General features: G+C 58.3%; 2 protein-coding genes across 2 annotated transcripts in view; both read left to right on the forward strand.

Annotated features, from left to right (window-relative positions):
• Nucleotides 1–380: 380 nt before the first annotated feature.
• On the forward strand, nucleotides 381–2,582 carry LOC117218566 (uncharacterized; the record flags this gene model as incomplete). Its single annotated transcript, XM_076523524.1, has 1 exon — nucleotides 381–2,582. A coding segment is annotated over one exon (2,187 nt), but the record flags the coding sequence as incomplete, so codon positions are not given.
• A 10,835-nt stretch (nucleotides 2,583–13,417) lies between these two features.
• LOC117218577 (muscle-specific protein 300 kDa) overlaps nucleotides 13,418–18,552 on the forward strand; it is a 36,946-nt gene continuing 31,811 nt past the window's right edge. Inside the window, exons 1-4 of the mRNA XM_076523454.1 lie at nucleotides 13,418–13,549; nucleotides 14,563–14,667; nucleotides 14,867–15,172; nucleotides 15,914–16,048. Of these exons, the coding sequence (XP_076379569.1) occupies nucleotides 14,584–14,667; nucleotides 14,867–15,172; nucleotides 15,914–16,048 (525 nt within the window). The 5' untranslated portion in view covers nucleotides 13,418–13,549; nucleotides 14,563–14,583. The remainder of the gene's footprint in view (nucleotides 13,550–14,562; nucleotides 14,668–14,866; nucleotides 15,173–15,913; nucleotides 16,049–18,552) is intronic.

Raw genomic sequence — 18,552 nt, forward strand, 5'->3', positions numbered from 1 at the left:
CGCGTACTAAACTTCTTCGAGATACATTAATACACCCGAGCCCGAGCCCGAGCCCGAGCCCGAGCCCGAATCCGACCCCCCCCCCCCGCCCCCCAGCCCCTACTCTAACATCGTTCGCGACGCATCGAGTCCCGAGCATCTTTCCCCAGGATAGAACCACCGATCGAAACGATCGAGCAAATCGATCGAAAAACGAACATATACAAAAATCCAAACATAAACGAGATTCCCAGAAAATTGACGTACATATGTGTATTCCATTGTTGTGCCTTGGCCGTTCCTCCGTGGCGGATAAAGCAGAGCCTGCAGCAAAGGATGGACGATTGGAGGCAGCGCGCGAAGACACTGACCAATCAGATTTACGCCGTGGACCCTAACTATGTGCAAAACACCGAGCCGCGGCCGATCGGGCAGGTGTCGTACGCGGACATCGCCGCGGGCCGCACGAGCCCCGGCTCGCGGGGCTCGAGCCCGTTCCGAAACCCGCGAGAGGAGGCCCGGTCGTCCTCGCCGCTGGCGATCCAGCTGCTGAGGCCCACCGTCCACAAACCGATCGCGGAGCGACCGATCCGCCGCGATTCGCCGCCGCCGCCGCGCAGCGCCGACTCGGAAACTCGGCGAGAGACGCCGCGGGCCGCGTCCGAGCAGAAGGATCTCGAGCCTGGACCGACCCGTCAGCGCGCGACCGTCGCGTCCGCGACCAAGGCGGACGCCGCCGAATCCAGGCGGCGGCCGCAAGCCGGAAGGCCGACGGCCAGGAAGGAGCAGCCGCCGGAGAGGACGCCGGCCTTCGAGGCCGGCGGAGAGCCTCCGGCCCCGACCAACGCCGCTTTGACTCCGAAAGAGGAGAGACGAGGACGATCCGCCAGCCCGATCTGGGCGCCCGGCTCCACCACGTACGCCGACATTCTCCGCGGGAGAGCCAGCGCTTCGAGGAGTCCGTCCGCCGAGACCAGAAAGCCGGCGTATTCGGTGCCGAAGGAAGCCGAGGCGAGGGCCGGCGGCGAGTCGGAGACGCCTCGGCGGAAGGCGGACACGCCCGATGCGCCCGTGGTCGAGGACGACGGGACAGAGTCGCGGGCTCCCGAGGAAGCCGGTCGTCCGGAGACCGATCGCGGGCAACCCGAGGTTCCGGTTGCCTCGAACCAGCCGGAAGAGATGCCGGACGCTCGGGTCGGCTGGACGGACGAGCCCCTCGACGAGTACAATCTGCTGGAGAAGAGCTACGACGCGGGGACGCGAGTTCCCGAGGTCTACGGCTACGTTCATCCGCCCATGCCCGAGCTGGTGGGCTTCATCGGCTCGCAGATCGCCTATCCGGAGCTTTCGTACGTCTACGTGCCCGCGGCGCCGCCTCCGCAAGTGGCTCTACCTCGTTACGACGGTCGGATGCCGTTCCCGTCGGAGCAGTATGTCGCTCGGCCGAGTTACCTGCCGGAGGCCCGGACCGAGACCGAGGTCGAGGTCGTGACCGCGACCGCGACCGTGACCGAGACAGAGGCTGGAACCGAGATCCATCGGCCCGGTCAGCAGCCGCCGCCGAAGCATCAGAAGCAGCCGCGAGCGAAGAACCCGGCGAGAGACGCACCGGCCGCGGCGATCGAGCAGCGCGCCGAGGAGAAACGCGGTCCTGCTCCAGCGCCTCCCGCGGACGTTCCTCCGGCGGTCGAGGCCGACCCTTCGTCTCCGTCTCCGCCTCCGCCTTCGCCACCGCCTTCGGCTTCGATTTCGTCGCAGAGCACGGAACAACGGTCGGAGGAGCCCGCGACGCGACCGGAAGAGGCACCGCAGACGACCAAGTCGAGGCCGCCGAACGAGAGCAAGACGTTCTCCTACGCTCAGATCCTCTCTCAGGGCCTCGGCCCCCGAGCGGCAGCCGCTGCTCCGCCCTCCGCCGTGATCGGCTTCGCGGCGAGACGAGCCAAGGAGAGGTCGCGATCGCCCGTGAACTCGAACGGATCGTCGATGCACGAGTCGACGCCACCCGGAGAGGCTGGACAGAGACCGGCGAGAGAGTCCTCGCCGGCGAAGGAGAAGAGGGAGGAGACCGCGTGGGACACGACGAGGAAGAGAGAGCCGAGGAGGAATCAGCAGCAGGAGACGAAGAGGAGACCGGAGCCGCCGACGACGACGACGACGACGACGACGACGACGACGACGACGACGACGACGCCGACGCCCGTCGACAAAAAGATCGCCGAAGCCCCGAAGAAGGAGAAGCCTCGGAAGGAGAGGGCCAAGGTGGCCGAGAAGAAGCGGGCTCCTCCCAGAGAGGTCGAACGGAAGCCGGAGAGTCCTGCGGACAGCGGCGAGGTTCCTCCGGGAGAGAAGAAGGAGGAGGATCGAAAGGGCAGGAAGGATCGGGAGGAAACGGCGGAGCAGGCCGAGGGGCAGCAGGAGAAGAAGCGGAGGGCGAAGAAGAAAAAGCCGGAGAAGGTCGACGACGAGATCGAGAAGGCTCTGAGGGAAATCGAGGAGATGGGCAAGCAGAGGAGAGGGCAGAGGGACAAGTCCAAGGACCGGGCCAAGCCGAAAGACTCCGCGATCCCGGAGAAAGCGAAAGATGATAACGAGAAGAGGAACGCGAAAGCTGGCGACAGAAAAAAACTAGGTAAAACGAAGGTTGAATCGAAGGTGGAATCCAAGGTGGAATCCAAGATGGAATCCAAGGTGGAATCCAAGGTGGAATCGAAGATGGAGCCAAAAATAGAAACCAAGTCGAAGGATTCGCCGGTGGAGGCCTCGGTGACGCGAAAGGCCAAAGAGGAGACCAAGACCGAGATCACCCTGAAAGAGGTCGAGACGATCGAGGAAAAGGAAGAAGGAGCGAAAGCGGAGGCAAAAGTAGAGTCGAGTCGGGCGAACGTGGAAGCGAAAGAGGAAAAGACGCGGAAGGAAGCCGGGTCGAAGAAGAAGCAAAAGAGAAAGAAGGAAGCTGCCGCGGCGAAAGACGAAACCGTGGACGCCGCGAAGCCGGATAAAGTCGAGAAGAGTAAAGAGGAAACGAGGAATTTGGTTAACGTCGACGAAGAAGCGAAGGAAGAGGACGTTGAGGCGAAAGAATCGAAAGTTGCGGGAATCGTTCGAGTTCGGAACGAGAAAGCGAACGAGAAAGCGAACGAGAAAGCGAACGAGAAAGCCGACGACGTGATTCGAGACGGAGACGACGGGAAGATCGACGGGTCGACGGAGAAGCCCGTGGAGCAAGACGGATCGAAGACGTCGAAGGAGATCGTCGAAGGGGAAGACGAGAAGGCGAAGGACGCGAACGCGCGAGAGAAAGCGAAGGGTCGGACGCCGAAGAGATCGAGTCGAAAGGATCTTGGAGGGAAACGGAAAGACGAGACCGTGAAAGTCGAAGAAATACCGGAAGAGAAGGACGAAAAGATCGAAGAGAAGGTAGAAACGGAGCCGCGAAATAACGCGACCGACGAGAACGGAGCGAGAGCGGCGAGAGAGTCGAAGATGGACATCGAGAAGGAGCAGGAAGCTGCGATCGGCGAATTGGATCGAGCGATCGAGTCCACGACGAACGAAACCGTCGCGACGGTGGGCGAAACGCCGAGCGAAGAGAACGAGTCGCGAGGCGAAGCTCCGGAAGCAACTTCGATCGAAGAGAAAGACTCGAAGCCGGAGACGCCGCGGGACGCGAGGAAAATCGAATCCGAGAAGCGAACGAAAGGTAAAGGAAAGAAGGCCAGGAAAGAAGCGGCTGCGGTTGCGGCGGCGGCGGCGGTGGCGGCCGAGACGAAACGGACTTTCGAGAAACGGCTCGAGAAGCGATCGAGCACGGAAGAACCCGACGAGAAATCCGCTGAGAAACCTGCCGAGAATCTTTCCGAAAAACCTGTTGAAAAACCTGCCGAGAAACCTGTTGAAAAACCTGTCGAAAAACCTGTTGAAAAGCCTATCGAGAAACCTGTTGAAAAACCTGTCGAGAAACCTGTCGAGAAACCTGTCGAGAAACCTGTCGAGAAACCTGTCGAGAAACCTGTCGAGAAACCTGTCGAGAAACCTGTCGAGAAACCTGTTGAAAAACCTGTCGAGAAACCTGTTGCAAAACCTGCCGAGAAACCTGTTGAAAAACTTGCCGAGAAGCCTGTTGAAAAACTTACCGAGAAGCCTGTTGAAAAACCTGTCGAGAAACCCGCTGAGAAACCTGTCGAGAAACCCGACGAGATATCAAAGTCCGTTGCTTCCAACGTTGTTTCGGAAAAGCCGCGAGAGCGATTACCCGCGGACAGCGAAGAAGCATCGGAAGAAATCAACGCCGATGTAACGAGCGAGTTCGACGCGAAACTGCAACCGGAAAAAGTGCCTCGACGAGCCACGTCCGAAGCCACGGAAACCACGGAAACGGCAGTCGCGCCCGTCGTCGATAGCGAAGAAGCCGGTTTGCTCGGTATCGAGGCATCGCCGGTTATCAAAGTCCTCGAGGAAGAAACGATCGTTCTCGCCGATGTCCCTGGAAAGCCAACGAAGAAAACGGAGGAGTCCGAGAAGAGAGTCGAGAAGCCGAAGACTCCTGGAATCGAGGCGAGAAAGCCGAGCAAACCGAAGGAGAAGACGGAGGAGCCTGACGCCGTCGTCGTCGACGAGTCGAAACGGGAGCCCGAAACGAGTGGAGCCGACGCGCCGAACCTCGACTCGAAGGCCGAAGCGAGAGGGAACGGCGATGGCTACGATCGAGCCGCGTCCCCGATCGAGGAACGATCGAGAGAAGGCGAGAAACCGACGGAGACGTCTCCTAAAGTCGATGATAAGCCCGGGTCTCCCACGATGGAAATCGAACCGGGAAAAACAGCCGAGCTTGCCGGAGCTTTCGAATCCGAAACCGAACGAGAAGAAACGACGTCGGGATCGGAAAAGCCAGCCCGGACGGTTGAAACTCCCGAAGCGGAGATCGCGCAGGAATCTCCAGCCGAATCGAAGAAAAAGGTCGAACCTCTCGTCGTAACCGATAAAAAGCAAAGTTCGGTGTCTACGGGCAAACTCGCGGCTTCGAAGAAAGAATCCGCGAAGAGGAAAGCCAAAGCCGCGAAACCCGATCGAGGTGCCGGCGTTCCGAGCTCGGAGTCGACGAGGAAAGACGAGAGGCCGGTCGCGAAGGAACGTTCGACGACCCCGAACGAGGACGAGAACGAGAATGCTCCGGGGTCGAGGTCGAGAGCGAGCGAGGCGACCGGCGAGTTCGAAAATGTTCGAGAAGGCGAGAAGGAGCGCGAGAGCGACGAGGCGACGACGTCCGAGGAAACGTCGACGACCGGGAAAGCGGTGATCGTCGAGAAGACGGTGACCACGGTGACCACGGTCACCGGCATCCCCGGGTCCGCCGACTTGAAACCACCGAACGTGAAATCCGTGAAATCCGTAGAGATCTTAGAGAGCATCCCCCTACCCAAGATCGTAGGCTCCAAACCCACCGAACTAATCACCCTGCGTCCCGAAACGGTAGAAACGCGCTTAACCACCAGATATGCTAGGGTATCGGACGATCGAGCCGCCGCCGTCGCCGTCGCCGTCGCCGCGAGTACGTCGTTGGACGATAAACCGGGCTCGGATTACGCGGTCTACGTCGACGGTCTCGACGAGAACGGTCAGCCGGTTCTGTTCGGTAGCGTTCAGGATAGGAGGAGGGGTCGGTCCGGAACGCCCTCGTCGCCTAAATTCGTAGAGAGAGACGCGGGGGCAGGCTCGCCGAAAGACGCGAACGGTCCGATCGCTCCGTCGGCTAAATCGGACGAAAGAGAATCGAACGCGGCCGAGGAGGTTTCGACGGAGTCGTCCGGCGAGAATTTCGACGAGAAAGAGACCGAGGTTCCGACGCGGACCAACGACGTTAGGCCCGAGGAAATTGACTCGGAGAAAGGTAAGAAATTCGAGAAGGTCGTTGTTCGGAAAAAGGAGTTGCTCGAAGACGGAGAGAGGTCGATCGTCGTCGTCGAGACGAAGGAGTCCGACGTTGGTTTCGGGGTCGCGAAGGTCGAGATCGGGGCGGGGAAAGCGGGAGACGTTGTCGGTGAAAGTTTAGCTGCCGCGGAATCGATCGAAGAGGCGAAGAAACCGACGAGGGTCGAGGTGTCCGAGCGCGAGCCGACGAAAGCGCGAGAAATCGTCGAGAAAGCAGCTGCCGTCGCGCGATCGGGCGAAGCGGAGGAGAAAGGAGTCGAGGTCGTGGTCGATGAGAAGGTGACCGTGATCGAAAGGGAGTCGAACGGTTCCGAGTCCGAGAACGAGGATAGAGCGGCTCCGTGTTACTACGACGACGCGGTTAAACCGTACCGGCGCGACTATCGCGCCTACGCCGAAGCGGAGATCGGCTTCTATCGTCGCTTCAAAGTGGTGGAGGTGCTGCGGGAATACAAACCCGCGCCCGCGTCGGAGAAACCGGGCAGCATCGAGGAGATGGTCAAGGAAGCGACCATGAAGAAGCTCGAGCCGGAGAAGACCGGAGAAGAAAGGACCGCGCCGTCGGCGGCAGAATTCAGAAAGACGGCGTTCATCGAAGAATCTCTCAAGTATCCTTTATCCGTGTATCGCGAACTGGAATCCGACTGGGTGAAGTCCGCGATGTCTCGAGCGAGAAACGCGGCTTTGGAAGACGATGAAACGACGAATGCGGAAGAAACCGAAAGAACGAAGGAACGCGCGGAATCCGTGAAAGCGATAGACCTCGAGAGCGGCGAGACGACCGAGACAACCGAAGACGTCGAACGATCGTCGAGTCTCGAAGTCGTCGACGCCGAGAAACCCGATGCCGAAGGGAGAACGGAGGAGAAAGATTCGGTGCGCGCGACGGAAAACTCTCGAGCGGACGATGCGAAGGATACGGTGGAAGAAGCGGTAACCGAGACCGAGAGCTTCCGATCGCCGGAGACGGTTGGCTCGTCGATCCGATCTGTGGGAAGCGCGAGCGACGCGAGCAAAGGCTCCGAAGAAAGAGACGAGACGACGACGACGACGACGGTGGAACCGAAACCGGAGAAAGTCCCCGAAAGATCGAAGGGAAAGAAGGAGAGGAAGAAGGAACCCGCCGCGCGAGATAAGCGAGAAAGGACCGCCCCCGAAGCACCGACGACCGGTGTCCCGGAGAAATCGGAGAAGAAACCACCGGAGGAAGACCGCGACGAACCGGAGAAAAGACGAGCCCAAGTTCCGGAGGAAGTTGCAATGGAGGAAACCAAGGACGAGAACGAGTTGGAGGAAAAGGAACCCGAAGTTGTGAAAGAGCAGCCGGAGAAGCAACCGGAAGTTGAATCGAAACGGCGGGAACGCGAGCCTGCACCCTGGCAGGAAAAGACGGAAGTCGAGAAACCGGATTCTCCGAGAGAAGAGGAGAAGAAAGAGATCGAGGAAGCAAAATTGCCGTCGATGTCGGAAAGTTCGACGACGACGACGACGACGACGACGACGACGATGGCGGCGGCGGCGGCGGAGGAAAAGCCGGAGAAGAAGGAACCGGAGGAACGAGGAGAGAAGCGCGAGAAGAGGCAGCCTGAAATTCGAGAGAAACGAAAGAAGAAGCGAGCCGAACCCGCGAAAGAGGAGGGGGAGAAGCGATCCGATGTCCGAGAGAGAAAGGAGGAGAAACGAGAAGACGTTGCGGAGAAAGGAGGAGAGAAGGAACCGGAAATGGAGAAAAGTCGAGAACCGGAGCAAGCGGATATCGAGACGAGAGAAGAAGAGAAGCAACCTCGATCCGGGACGAAACGGGACGAGGTGGAATCGGATGTCGAACGGAAACGAGACAAGAAGCGATCCGAAGCTGCGAAGAGAAAAGAGAATAAACAGAAGAAGAGACAACTCGAAACCGAGAAGAAGATAGAGAAAGAAGCGTCGGCGGAGCCGGCCGAGGTCGGGGACGAACGGGCGTCGAATCGGCCCGAAACGGAGGGAAGGGAAGAAACGATGCGAGAACGAAAGCCACTCGACGACGTCGCGAAGACGGTGAAGGGAGACGATCGAGACGAGAAGCGACCCGACGACGAACGGAGGCGCGATCGAGAGCGGCCCGAAACCGAAAAGGGATCGGAGAACGAGCGATTCGACGCTGAAAAGAAACTCGAGTCGGAACGGCTCGAAAATGCGAAGAGAAGGAAGGGGAAACGATCCGAGACGCGGGTCGAACGAGAGAAGAAACGGCCGGTGGCTCGAGAAAAGGTGGTCGTCGATGGCGGAAACGAGGAGGAACGGCCCGAGGGAGAGACGAGACCGGTCGAAATCGCGGAAGAGGAGAAAATCGAGGCGAAACCGGAAGCGAAATTGGAAGTCGCGCAACGATCTCCCGTAGTTTCGCGGAAAAGGGAGAGACCGAAGGGAAACGGAGATAGGAAGAAGGCGGCTGCGAAAGAGAAGCCGGAGGAGAAATCAGAGTCGAAATTCGAGAAGGAGAAGCAGCTCGAAGCTTCGAAGGAGGACGAAACCGCGATCGAAGCGGCGGGCGTCGAAGAAGAGAGTCGAGCGATCGCGTCGGCAACGGAAGACGATGCTTCGGACGCGAAACGAGTCGTCGAAGAGCGGGAAGTCGACCGTGCGTCGGATGCGGAAAAATCGAGAGCAGAGAGATCGGAGGAACCCTCGTTGGATAATCCGACTGGCATCGACGAGACGGAATCGTCCGAGAAACTGGAGAGCGGCGGAACGCTGGAACAAAAATTGGCCAAATCCGCGGAAGACGAGACCGTGACCGTGACCGAGACCGAGACCGAGACCGAGACCGAGACCGCGACCGCGACCGCGACCGAGAACACGGAAGAAGCGAAAGCTGGGAAATCCGGAGAACGAAAACAAACGGGGAAAGAGAAGCCCGAGACCGAAGCAAGAAGATCCGTTGCGGATCTTCGCAAAAAAGAAATCGAGGCCGACACTTCGGAAACGAAGAAGGAACGCGACGGAAAATCGACGAAAGAAATTGTTCGAGCCGTTGAAGATTCGAAACCGGAAACGAGCGAAGAAAAGCCGATCGAGGCCTGCGCGGAAGAGGAAACGCCGGCGGGAGACGTCGTTCGGCCGGTCTCTTCGAAATCGTGGGCTTCCGTAGCGAGCGCGAAGGCAACGACGGAACCGACGGCGATCCCCTCGGAAGACTCGCGAAACGAGACCGTCGCTGGAAACCGAGAAGAACCGTCGACCGAGGTATCGAAGGTGGAAGAGCCGATGGAACGAGCGGTGGACGCCGCGCCGGACGAGCGGCGGAAGAGAAAGCAGCCGCGGAAGAGCAAGGACTCGAGGCGAGAGAGGAGCGGAGAAACGAGAGCGCGCTCCCCGGTTGAGACGAACGAGGAAGAACGAGCGGTATCCGAGGAAACGAAGTCGGAGGACGCGGCTACCGGAGAGGGAAAAATATCGTACGCTCGGGTCGCGGCTTCCGTTCGGGGAACTCCGCCTCGGGGCGCGCGGGAAGACGTCGCACCGGTGAAACCGATTCCACCGAAATCCGACCAACGGCCGGAAAAATCGTTCGAGATCGGAGCGACGGAATTCGAAGAGGTCGACCGAGATAATGTACGAGAAGCGAAAGAAGAGGAACCCGATGCGAACGCGGAAAGGAGCGCGGAAGTTGCCACGGTGAAAGAAGCGGCGATGGAAGAGACGTGGTCTTGGGTGGAGGAGATAGAGAAGAAGGCCGAACGAGAGATGGAGAGCTTGAAAGAGAGCGAAGCTGCGCGAGAGATTCGCGGCTCGTGGGCCGCCATAGTCGGCAAACGCGCCGAATCGACCGCCGCGAGCGAGGGACGGTCTTCGGAACGAGCCGCCGCCGCTTCGGTTTCAGCTCCGATTCCAGCTCCGATTCCAGCTCCGATTCCAGCTCCGATTCCAGCTCCGGTTCCGGCTCCGGCTCCGGCTCCGGCTCCGGCTCCGGCGGTGCGGATAGTCGTGGAGGAGGCTCCGGAGCCGGTTCCCATCGAGGAAGTGGTTCGGATCGACGAGCAAGGATTCGTGGAGGTCGTGAACAGAAGGGAGCTGAGATCCAGACGATCCAGATCGCGATCCAGAAGCGCGAGAAGAGACGAGAAGCGGCCGATCGAGAAACCCGTCGACATCCTCGGTGGCGCGAGCGCGGAACGGAACGGATCGGAAGACGACGGCTCTTCGTCGAAAGCGGGCGAGACGATCGAGAAGGAGAAGCCGAAGAAAAGAGACGAGTCGGGCAGGAGCGACGTCGAGGCGAGAGAGGATCGAGAAAGCGGCGAAGCGGAGCCCCCGAAGGAGAAGGCCGAGGGAAGGGACGACGCCGCCCCGAACGCGAACGCGGACGCGGACGCGGACAAGGTGAAAGGAGAGAAAGGAGGACGAGTCGACGAGCGAGGACCGAAGGAAACGGAGAAAAGAGAGACGAAGGTGAAGGACGGCGAGGTGCCTCGAGAAACGATCTTTGGCGAGAAAGAGAGCAACCTCGACGAGAAGGCGCGGCCGACCGAGGAAGAGACGGGGGCCGAACGGAAGCTCGAAGAACCCGCGAAACTCGAATCCGTCGAGATAGGCGAGTCGAAAGAAATTCGCGAAAAGAAGGTCGAAGGGCCGGCGAAGCGGGAGGTCGACGAACGATCGACGAGTTCGAGGAAGAATAAAAAGTCGAGGAAAGGAAAGTCCGACGACAAGGAGCAACAGAGAGGAGCGAGCGTCGCGAAGAAGGAGGAAGCGTGTTCGGTAAAAGGCGAGAATCTCGAATCGAAGGAAAAGACCGTTTCTGTCGCGAAGGAGCTCGAGGTCGGGGTCGAGGCCGAGACCGAGGAAAGAAAGGAAGAGGCGAAACACGCTGAGAAGTCTGCGAAAGAAGACCGGCTCGAAGTCGTTTCGGAGACGCGTTCGGAGAAGCCCGAGGTACCCGAACGACGCGAAGGAAAATCGCAAATCGAGACGACGGAGAAGCCGCTCGAACGGAGAAGCGAGGCTGCGGTTGAAAAAGAATCGGAAGCCGAGAAAGAGCCGAATCGAGAGAAAATCGATGGAAAGGTAGGAGAATCGATCGACGAGTCGAAAGCGAGCGTCGCGGAGGAGAAGAGCGAGACGACGGTCGAATCGGAGCCGGAACGCGAAGAAGCGTCCGCGCTTCCCGAAACGCCTACGGAAGAGACGGTCTCCGACGAGAAGGCGATCGCGAGGAAGGAACAGCCTCGGATGGAAGGAAAAGCGAAGCTGTCCAAACGAGAGAAGAGGAAACAGAAGAAAAAAGAGAAATCTGCTTCGAGAGGAGTCAGCGAAGAAAAAGACAAGCCGGTTGAAATCGTTCGGGACGGCGTCGTCGCCGTTACCGTCGACGAACCGATGGTTCGAGACGAAGCGATCCTCGCGGAGTCTCCGAAATTGAAAGAACAGCCCGCCGAAACTCCGGAAGAAACCGTTGCCGACGATCGAGCTACCGGGCAGGATCGAATCGAATCGAAGCAAGAGGTCGTGGAAGTCGAGATAGTTAACCGCGAGAGCAAGGATGGATCGGTTTCGAGAGGCGAGGAGAAAACGGAGAAAACGGAGAAAACGGAGAAAACGGAGACAGCGGAAGAAACGACCGAGAAGGAAACGGTCGTGCCGGAAACGAAGGGAGAGCGAACGGAGATTCCGAAAGCGGTCGAGGTATCGAAGAAAATCGAGAAGAGATTGGAAACGGCGGTCGAAGAAAAATTGCAGACGTCGAAAGCGTCCGTGGAGCGATCGCGAGCGCCAACGTCGACCGAAGGAGAATCCGGAGCGTCGGAAGCGATCGAAGAGAAATTCGAATCTCCGAAAGCGATCGAGAAGGAATTAAGAGAAACCGAAATTTCCGAAGAAACGTCGGTTGCGGCGCGAGACAAGTCCCCGGCAGCCTCCAAGGATAAATCGAAACGAAAGAGCAAGCAAGCGAAGAGAGGAAAACGCGAGGACCGGGAACCGGAGCCCGCGGACGGAGCAGCCGATCGAGGATCTTCGCCGAAAGAGGAGACGCTCGAAGTCGGCGGTGCTCCCGTCGCGAGAGAAGATGCTCGAGAAGAGAAGCTGGACGAAGCAAAGACCGAAGCAACGATGGAACGAGCGGCGGAGTCGAAAACTCGCGAGGAGCCGGTCGTCCCGAAGGCCGCGGTATTTGAGGTGGAAGGCGGTGGGACGGTCGCGAGCGCACCGACCGCGGAATCCGAGCGCGAGGATCCGCCCGAAACGAAGGTGGAGACGACTCTGAAAAAATCGACGAGAATCGACCGCATACAGGATCCGGACGAGCGACTCGAGGAGACTTCTCGGACGGACGAGGTGGAAAGGTCGGCGAAAGAAGCGAAAATCGAAGAGAAGGACGACGACGACGAACCGATCGATCGTTCTTCTCGGCCGAAGGAACCGGAAAAGTCCGAGGAGGAAGCGACGATCTCGGAAGAATCGACGCCGATAGAATCGTTGGAAAAGCCGACGGAGCCGAGACCGGCCGAGGAACCCGAAGAGAGGATCGCGGACGCGAAGACGGAGAAAGCGAGCGAAAAGAAAGACGGACCGACGGAACTCGAAGATGTCCCGAAACCGACGGACTCGACGTCGGACGAGATCGACGTCTCGCCGATCGGGGCGGACTCGCGGCTCGACGTCGAACGAGAGTCCGAGAAGCGGGTCTCGACGGAGCCGGAGATCGAGATCGAGATCGAGACCGAGACGGACGACGTCGCGACCGAGTCGAAGCAGCCGAAGGTGCGGTTCTACATAGCCGACGAGATCCTGGTGCTGAGTCCCGAGAAAAAGAGACCTCGACCGACCCTGATCTTGAAAACGTACCCGGAGCCGAGCAAATCGGAATTCCTGTCGCAGGACACCGGCTTCTGGCCGGACAAGCACCCCTATCACGAAGCCGAACGCTACCTGTTCGAGAACCTCGCGAACTACGCCGAGGAAGATACCGCGGATCTCGATTTCCACGGTCCGGACGACTTCGACGAGGATCGCGACGGGGGGGCGAACGGTCGCGGGGGTCGCGGGGATCGCGGGGATCGCGGGGGCAACGGCGGCCCCGCGAACTCGTTCTTCGCGGGGGGACCGCAGACGGAGCGTCTGATCGCCGATCTTCCCGGGGGTATAGGCAGTTGGAGCGATTACAGCACTTACTTGTCGAGCGAAAACGAGAAACCGGTCGAGAGTTCGGTGCTGCTCGATCGAGGGGGGACCGACGCTTCGGTCGCGTTCGAGCTTTCAGGGAGCGAACTCGCTCGGGGATCCTCCGATCTGTTCGATGGATCGGAGTCTTTGGCCCAGGGAAGGACGTCGTCGTCGTCGTCGTTGTCGCTTTCCATCGATCGGGCCTCCTCTCGGACCTTTTGTCGCGCCGAGAGCCGCTCGGCAGGGTTGGACGACGGCGAGGCCGTCGTCGCCGATCCAGTCGATCCAGTCGATCGATCCTCCATCCCCAGTCCCGACACCCGTCCCAAGGACCATTTAGGTAGAGAGAACGGTGCTGCGCAGCGGAAGACCCCGACCGCGGTGCTATCCGAGGACGCTCAGGCCGAAAAGAGGACACGAGGGATCAAGGTGCGACCACGACGCAACCGGCGGCGCTCGACCGAGCTCGATCCTTCGAGCGGAGTCGCGTTTGCGCGTATGTGTGCCGTACGCTCGAGTGTGCGCGTGTATGCCGTGTACCGCCGGTTTTTCTTGACGTTTGTTCTTGTTCTTGTTCCTGTTCTTGTTCTTGTTCCTTTTGTTGTTTCGATTGTTCGTTTCGTTGTTACCTTTTCCGTTCGCGACGCTGCTCTCGCGAAGGTTTTTTTCTTTAACCGTGTGTGTTTGCGCGCGCGCGCGCGCGCGCGCGTACCGCTGATCGTATCGCTTCTCCAAACCTCTGTGCTTCGAATCCGTTTCTCTGCAACGCTGGTTCTCACCGCCTTCCACGACCGTTTACCGTATGCGCTAACAAATTTTGCCCGCGCCTCGACGACGCTACCCGCTTCTTACCATTTTTGTCTCGCTTGGCCGCGGAGGAACGCTTCCGGTTCGAGCGATCGGTTCTACCGAAACGGTGGTCGGAAGCGTCGCGGTACACGCTTCGCCGCGACGAAATTCCTGCCATCGTTCTTCTCGGGACGGATTCGACTCGTCCGCGAAGCCTCTCTCCGACAGCGGCGGTGGTTGGCTGCTCCGCATGACTCCGTAGACTAGAAACGCTTGAACGTTACTTGATTTTCGGCTTGCGTCGCGGTTCGGAAAAATTTCGAACGCGCGTACATCGTACGAGTGTTTGTTTTTGGTGTCGAGAAACTTTTTGTTTTCAGACGTCTCGAGACGTTCGTCGAGAATCGTTCGACGACGCTCCCGCCGTTGCGCGTCTCTCTCGCGGTCTCGTGGAATCGGTACCCTTTCGAACACGGCCTCCGCGTCGTTCTCCGACGACTCGTTTACTTTTTTCTTCTTTCTTTTTTTCTTTTCCCTTTTTTTCGAGACCGCGACGCGCACCCGTCCGCGAACGGATTCCTCTTTCGCGTCGTTCGGTTCCCCGATGCCGATCCATCGAGTAATCGACGAGATGCGAGTCGAAGTTCGCGTGCACGCTGCCGATCCTCCGCCTCGCGGAACCGATGCGACGGTGTTCGTTAACCGACCGCTGTGTTGCAGGACATCGTTCAGGAGCGCCTAATGGTTTTACAGCTGAGTCTGTCGAACTTGAAGGGAACCCGCTTGCCGCGAGATAGCATCGACTCCATGCTGGCCGCACTGACGGTAACGAATTACAATCGTCGCGAAGCCTCTCGATTCGCGCCGTTCCGATCGACGCATCGGACACGTCCGAGTTCCAGACGTTTCGGCCGCCGGCCGAATCTCTGGAACTCGGCGAAAGTCCGTCGTCGATCGTCGAGCAGCATCCCGTTCGAAGAATCGTTCACCGGCCCGAGTAGACGAACGAAACGTGAAATTTCAGGATCTGTCGCGGCAGCTGCGGTCCCACGAGACGGAAGCCGACGACCTGGAGGAGCTGGTGCGCGAGATCCCGGCGGACAACGAGTCCCAGAGGCTGCTGGCGAACCTGACGGAAGTCCGAACGCGGATCGCGACACTGCTGTCGCAAACGGAAGAGGGCCGAGCCACTCTCGAGGCCTCGCGCGACCATCGCGAGCAACGCGGCCACGACATTCGCGCCTACAAACGATTCTTGGACGAGACCGACGCTTGGTTGAAGGACATCGTCGCCGGCATGAGGGAAGAGCCGCCTATTTCCGCGAACAAGGTGCGTTCGTAGAAGTATTTACGTAGCTCGAGCTTGAACCGCGACAAAAATTCGATGCGATCTCGCGAAACTAAACGGGTTGCGGAAGAATTCGTTTCTCTTTAACACGGTTTGCACGCGAATTCTGGGAAACTACGTTTCGGTAGATTTTCTCTCTCTCTCTCTCTCCCTCCCTCTCTTTCTCCGTGCCCGACCTCGTTCGTTGAAAATCGGTGGAGAAAGCGAAAAGAGGGTTGTCGCGATCGATGTTTCCAAACGTTTTCGACGATCTCGTCGGATCGAACTTTTGGTCTCGCGCGGTCCGAGTTTAAAATATCGGCGGGTCGATTCGACTCGTAAAAATTGACGAATAGCCCCGAAAACTCGCGATATCTCGAAACTTTCATTTTTTTTCTCCACCGAACGAGCTGTACCGTATCGTTGGCGCGCGATCCGGACGCGGGCTGCTTCGAGTCGCGCCGACTATTTCGATCGACGGAGCCAATTCCTCGTCGCGAACCGTATCAACCGTGGTGTTTCAAGATCGATCGGCTTCCGGGCCGCGTAGTCGATCGTTTTCTCGGCGCCGGCGCGACGTCGCCGTAATCCCCGGTTTTAAAATACCTGCTTCGCGATTTATTTATAATCGACGATCGCGGACATGAAACAGAAAGAGAGAGAGAGAGTGCGAGAGAGAGAGAGAGAGAGAGGGAAAGAGGAAGAGAGAGGAAGAGGAGGCATTGTAGGTGTCTGTGCGAACAGGCTTTGCAGGACGAGCTGAGCAGTCACGCGCAGCGCGTGTCGGAGCTCGAGACGCTGCCAGAAATCAGCACGCTGGCAAAGGTCCTGAAGAATGCGCTGTTGGAGGTGATGTCGCGTCTGCGGCAAAGGGAGCAGGTACCCAACGTTTTCCAATGCTCGGGGGCTTTCGCAAACTTCGCTGGTGTTCGCGCGACGGTTTCGCGAGGTATCGCGACGGTAGCGGGACGCGTGGATGGAGCAACGGGAAAGAAAGACGAACGAAAATACGGGACTCGACTCGACCGACTCGATTCGAACAATTTTCGCTGTCCAATTTCAATTTCGTAAATCGAACGCCTCGCTCGGGCGTTCGGCTCGAAACGACTCGAATTCGTCGACTAGAATTACGAGCAGATTCGTCCGAAGCAAAGTTTCGAGCACGATTTCCGCGTAGCTGCGACGATCGTCGAGGTTCGTTCGGGGAGTATTTAAAAACGATCGAAGTTTGCCTTTTCGTAAAAAGCACGTTCTCCGGTATCGCGACCGGGTCCGGTAGCTGCCAGTCGTTTGTCGGTCGTCCAGTCCGATCCAGTCCGATCTAGTCCGATCTAGTCCGATCTAGTCCGATCTAGTCCAGTCCAGTCTATCCGATCGTCTCGAAACGAGGAAAACGCGATCGTTCGATCTCTCGCCGCGACGACGAACGTTGCTCGCTACGCGTACAAGGGACGACGAGATACGTTTTGCGTTACCGTACGGCGAGAGGATCGTTGGAAGCATGTAATATATTTGTTGTTTCGCTGCTTAGACGTAGTTATTTATGTTTCGTCGCTACCTTTCATTTTGCACGATTATATTATGGGTAATCTAGATGGTTCGGGAACGCCGTTCGCGTTCGCACGTAGTCGCCGCGTTAAGAGGCTTCTCATCGCGCAACATCATTTATGTTATTATTATCATTATCATCGTCATCGTCTTCATCGTCATCGTAATCGTCATTGCCATCGTCATCGTCGTCATTGTCATCGTCATCGTCATCGTCATCGTCATCGTCATTGTCATTGTCGTCGAAATCGGACTGCGGACCCTCGACGATAATATTTTCTGTTCGTACATTAAAATTCAGATTCGAGAAGGATAGGCTTCCCCCGACGAACGAAATGAATTCGAACGTTCTTTGGGTCTCGATCGCGACCGACGAAATCGATGAAATATTTTCGATCGGACGCGAAACGGCATATTCGAAATTTGTTCGAGTCGCGGAAAGTTCGACGAACGATCGGAATCGTTTCGTCCGCGGTTGAATGAAAATCCGATCCGGTCCGGCAGCGAATCGATCGAGATCGAGCCAAAGAGGGAGGAAGCGCGAGGTTCGTCGAGCTTTATTCGATTAAACTTGGACGAACCCGAACGTCGTCGTCCGCGGTCCGCGCATCCTTCGTCGACCTCGCGTTTCTATTTTTTTTTCTCTCGCATCGCGTCATACCTTGTATTATTTATAACACACTTTTATGTTCCTCTAGCTTAAGGTGTAATGGATGTAATATATAAATATAGGCCACGACGTTTTGTCCAAGGAATGTTGACACGTTGTTACTGTACTTTTTTTCATGCGATTAAAGTATTCTCATCGATCCCCACCTGCCCCCCCCCCTTTATTTTATCCCCCCGTTCGACCGTTACGCCCAACGACAACGAACGTTGTCGACTTACGCGCGCCACCGCGCGGTACGCGCGAAACGACAGGAGCCGAGGACAATTTTCCACGCGCGTACGCGAGCGTAGGAGAAGAGGAAGCACGCTCGATGGCGCGGTGTCTCCGCGAAATGAAAAATTTGTCGATACGATGGAAAAGTTTGGGGCGCGCGCGCCCGACGACGATACTTGTACGTATCGAGAAAACGGTCGGTGAGAAAGACCTCGAAACTCGCGAATATCTCGAAGCGTTCGAAATTCGCGTACCCGGGCACGCGTCCGACCGACCGTACGCGCTCGCATTCCTTTTCGTTTACGGAGGTACGCGTCCCACCACGTGATCGGGCGAAGCGCGAGCGCGCGCGTCCGAAATAGACGCGTTACCGTAAAGTCGACCGTCGTCGGCATTCGTTCAACGTTCGATTCTAAAAATACGACGCCGTTCGGCGGAGCGCCGTTGCTCGCGGCCGGCGGTTCGCGCTCGCGGATATTCTCGTCCTCGGCCTCTGGTTCTAGCCGCGAACGTGTTCGTTCCCGTGCTCCCCCGTGCTCCCCCGTGCTCCCCCGTGCTCCCCCGTGCTCACCAGTGCTCGTCGTCTCCGTTCCCCATGGCCACCTTGCAGCGATAACGGCCGCAGCGCCGGCAAACTCCGAAACATATTTTCGGCTCGCGCAACGAATCCAGCCGCCCGATGGCGCGGCGTAACAAAAACCAGTGACTAACCTTGCCAACGGCGCATCGTCGACGGCGGACGGCTATCGACGACGTCGTCCGCGCCCCATGCCCTGTGTCGTCGCTTTCTCATACGTCTCGTGATTAATCGGCTTCGCCGTTCGCGCGTAGAAGACGATCCTGTGATTAACCGAGCGAATCGGACGCAAACACGATACCATGGTAAACGTTGCACGTTCGATCGTTTCTTTCGTTCAGCCAGCTTTCGAGTAGCAATTGCATGCGCAGCAAT

This window comes from Megalopta genalis, chromosome 7 (genome assembly GCF_051020955.1).
Source record: "Megalopta genalis isolate 19385.01 chromosome 7, iyMegGena1_principal, whole genome shotgun sequence".
Taxonomy (NCBI): domain Eukaryota; kingdom Metazoa; phylum Arthropoda; class Insecta; order Hymenoptera; family Halictidae; genus Megalopta; species Megalopta genalis.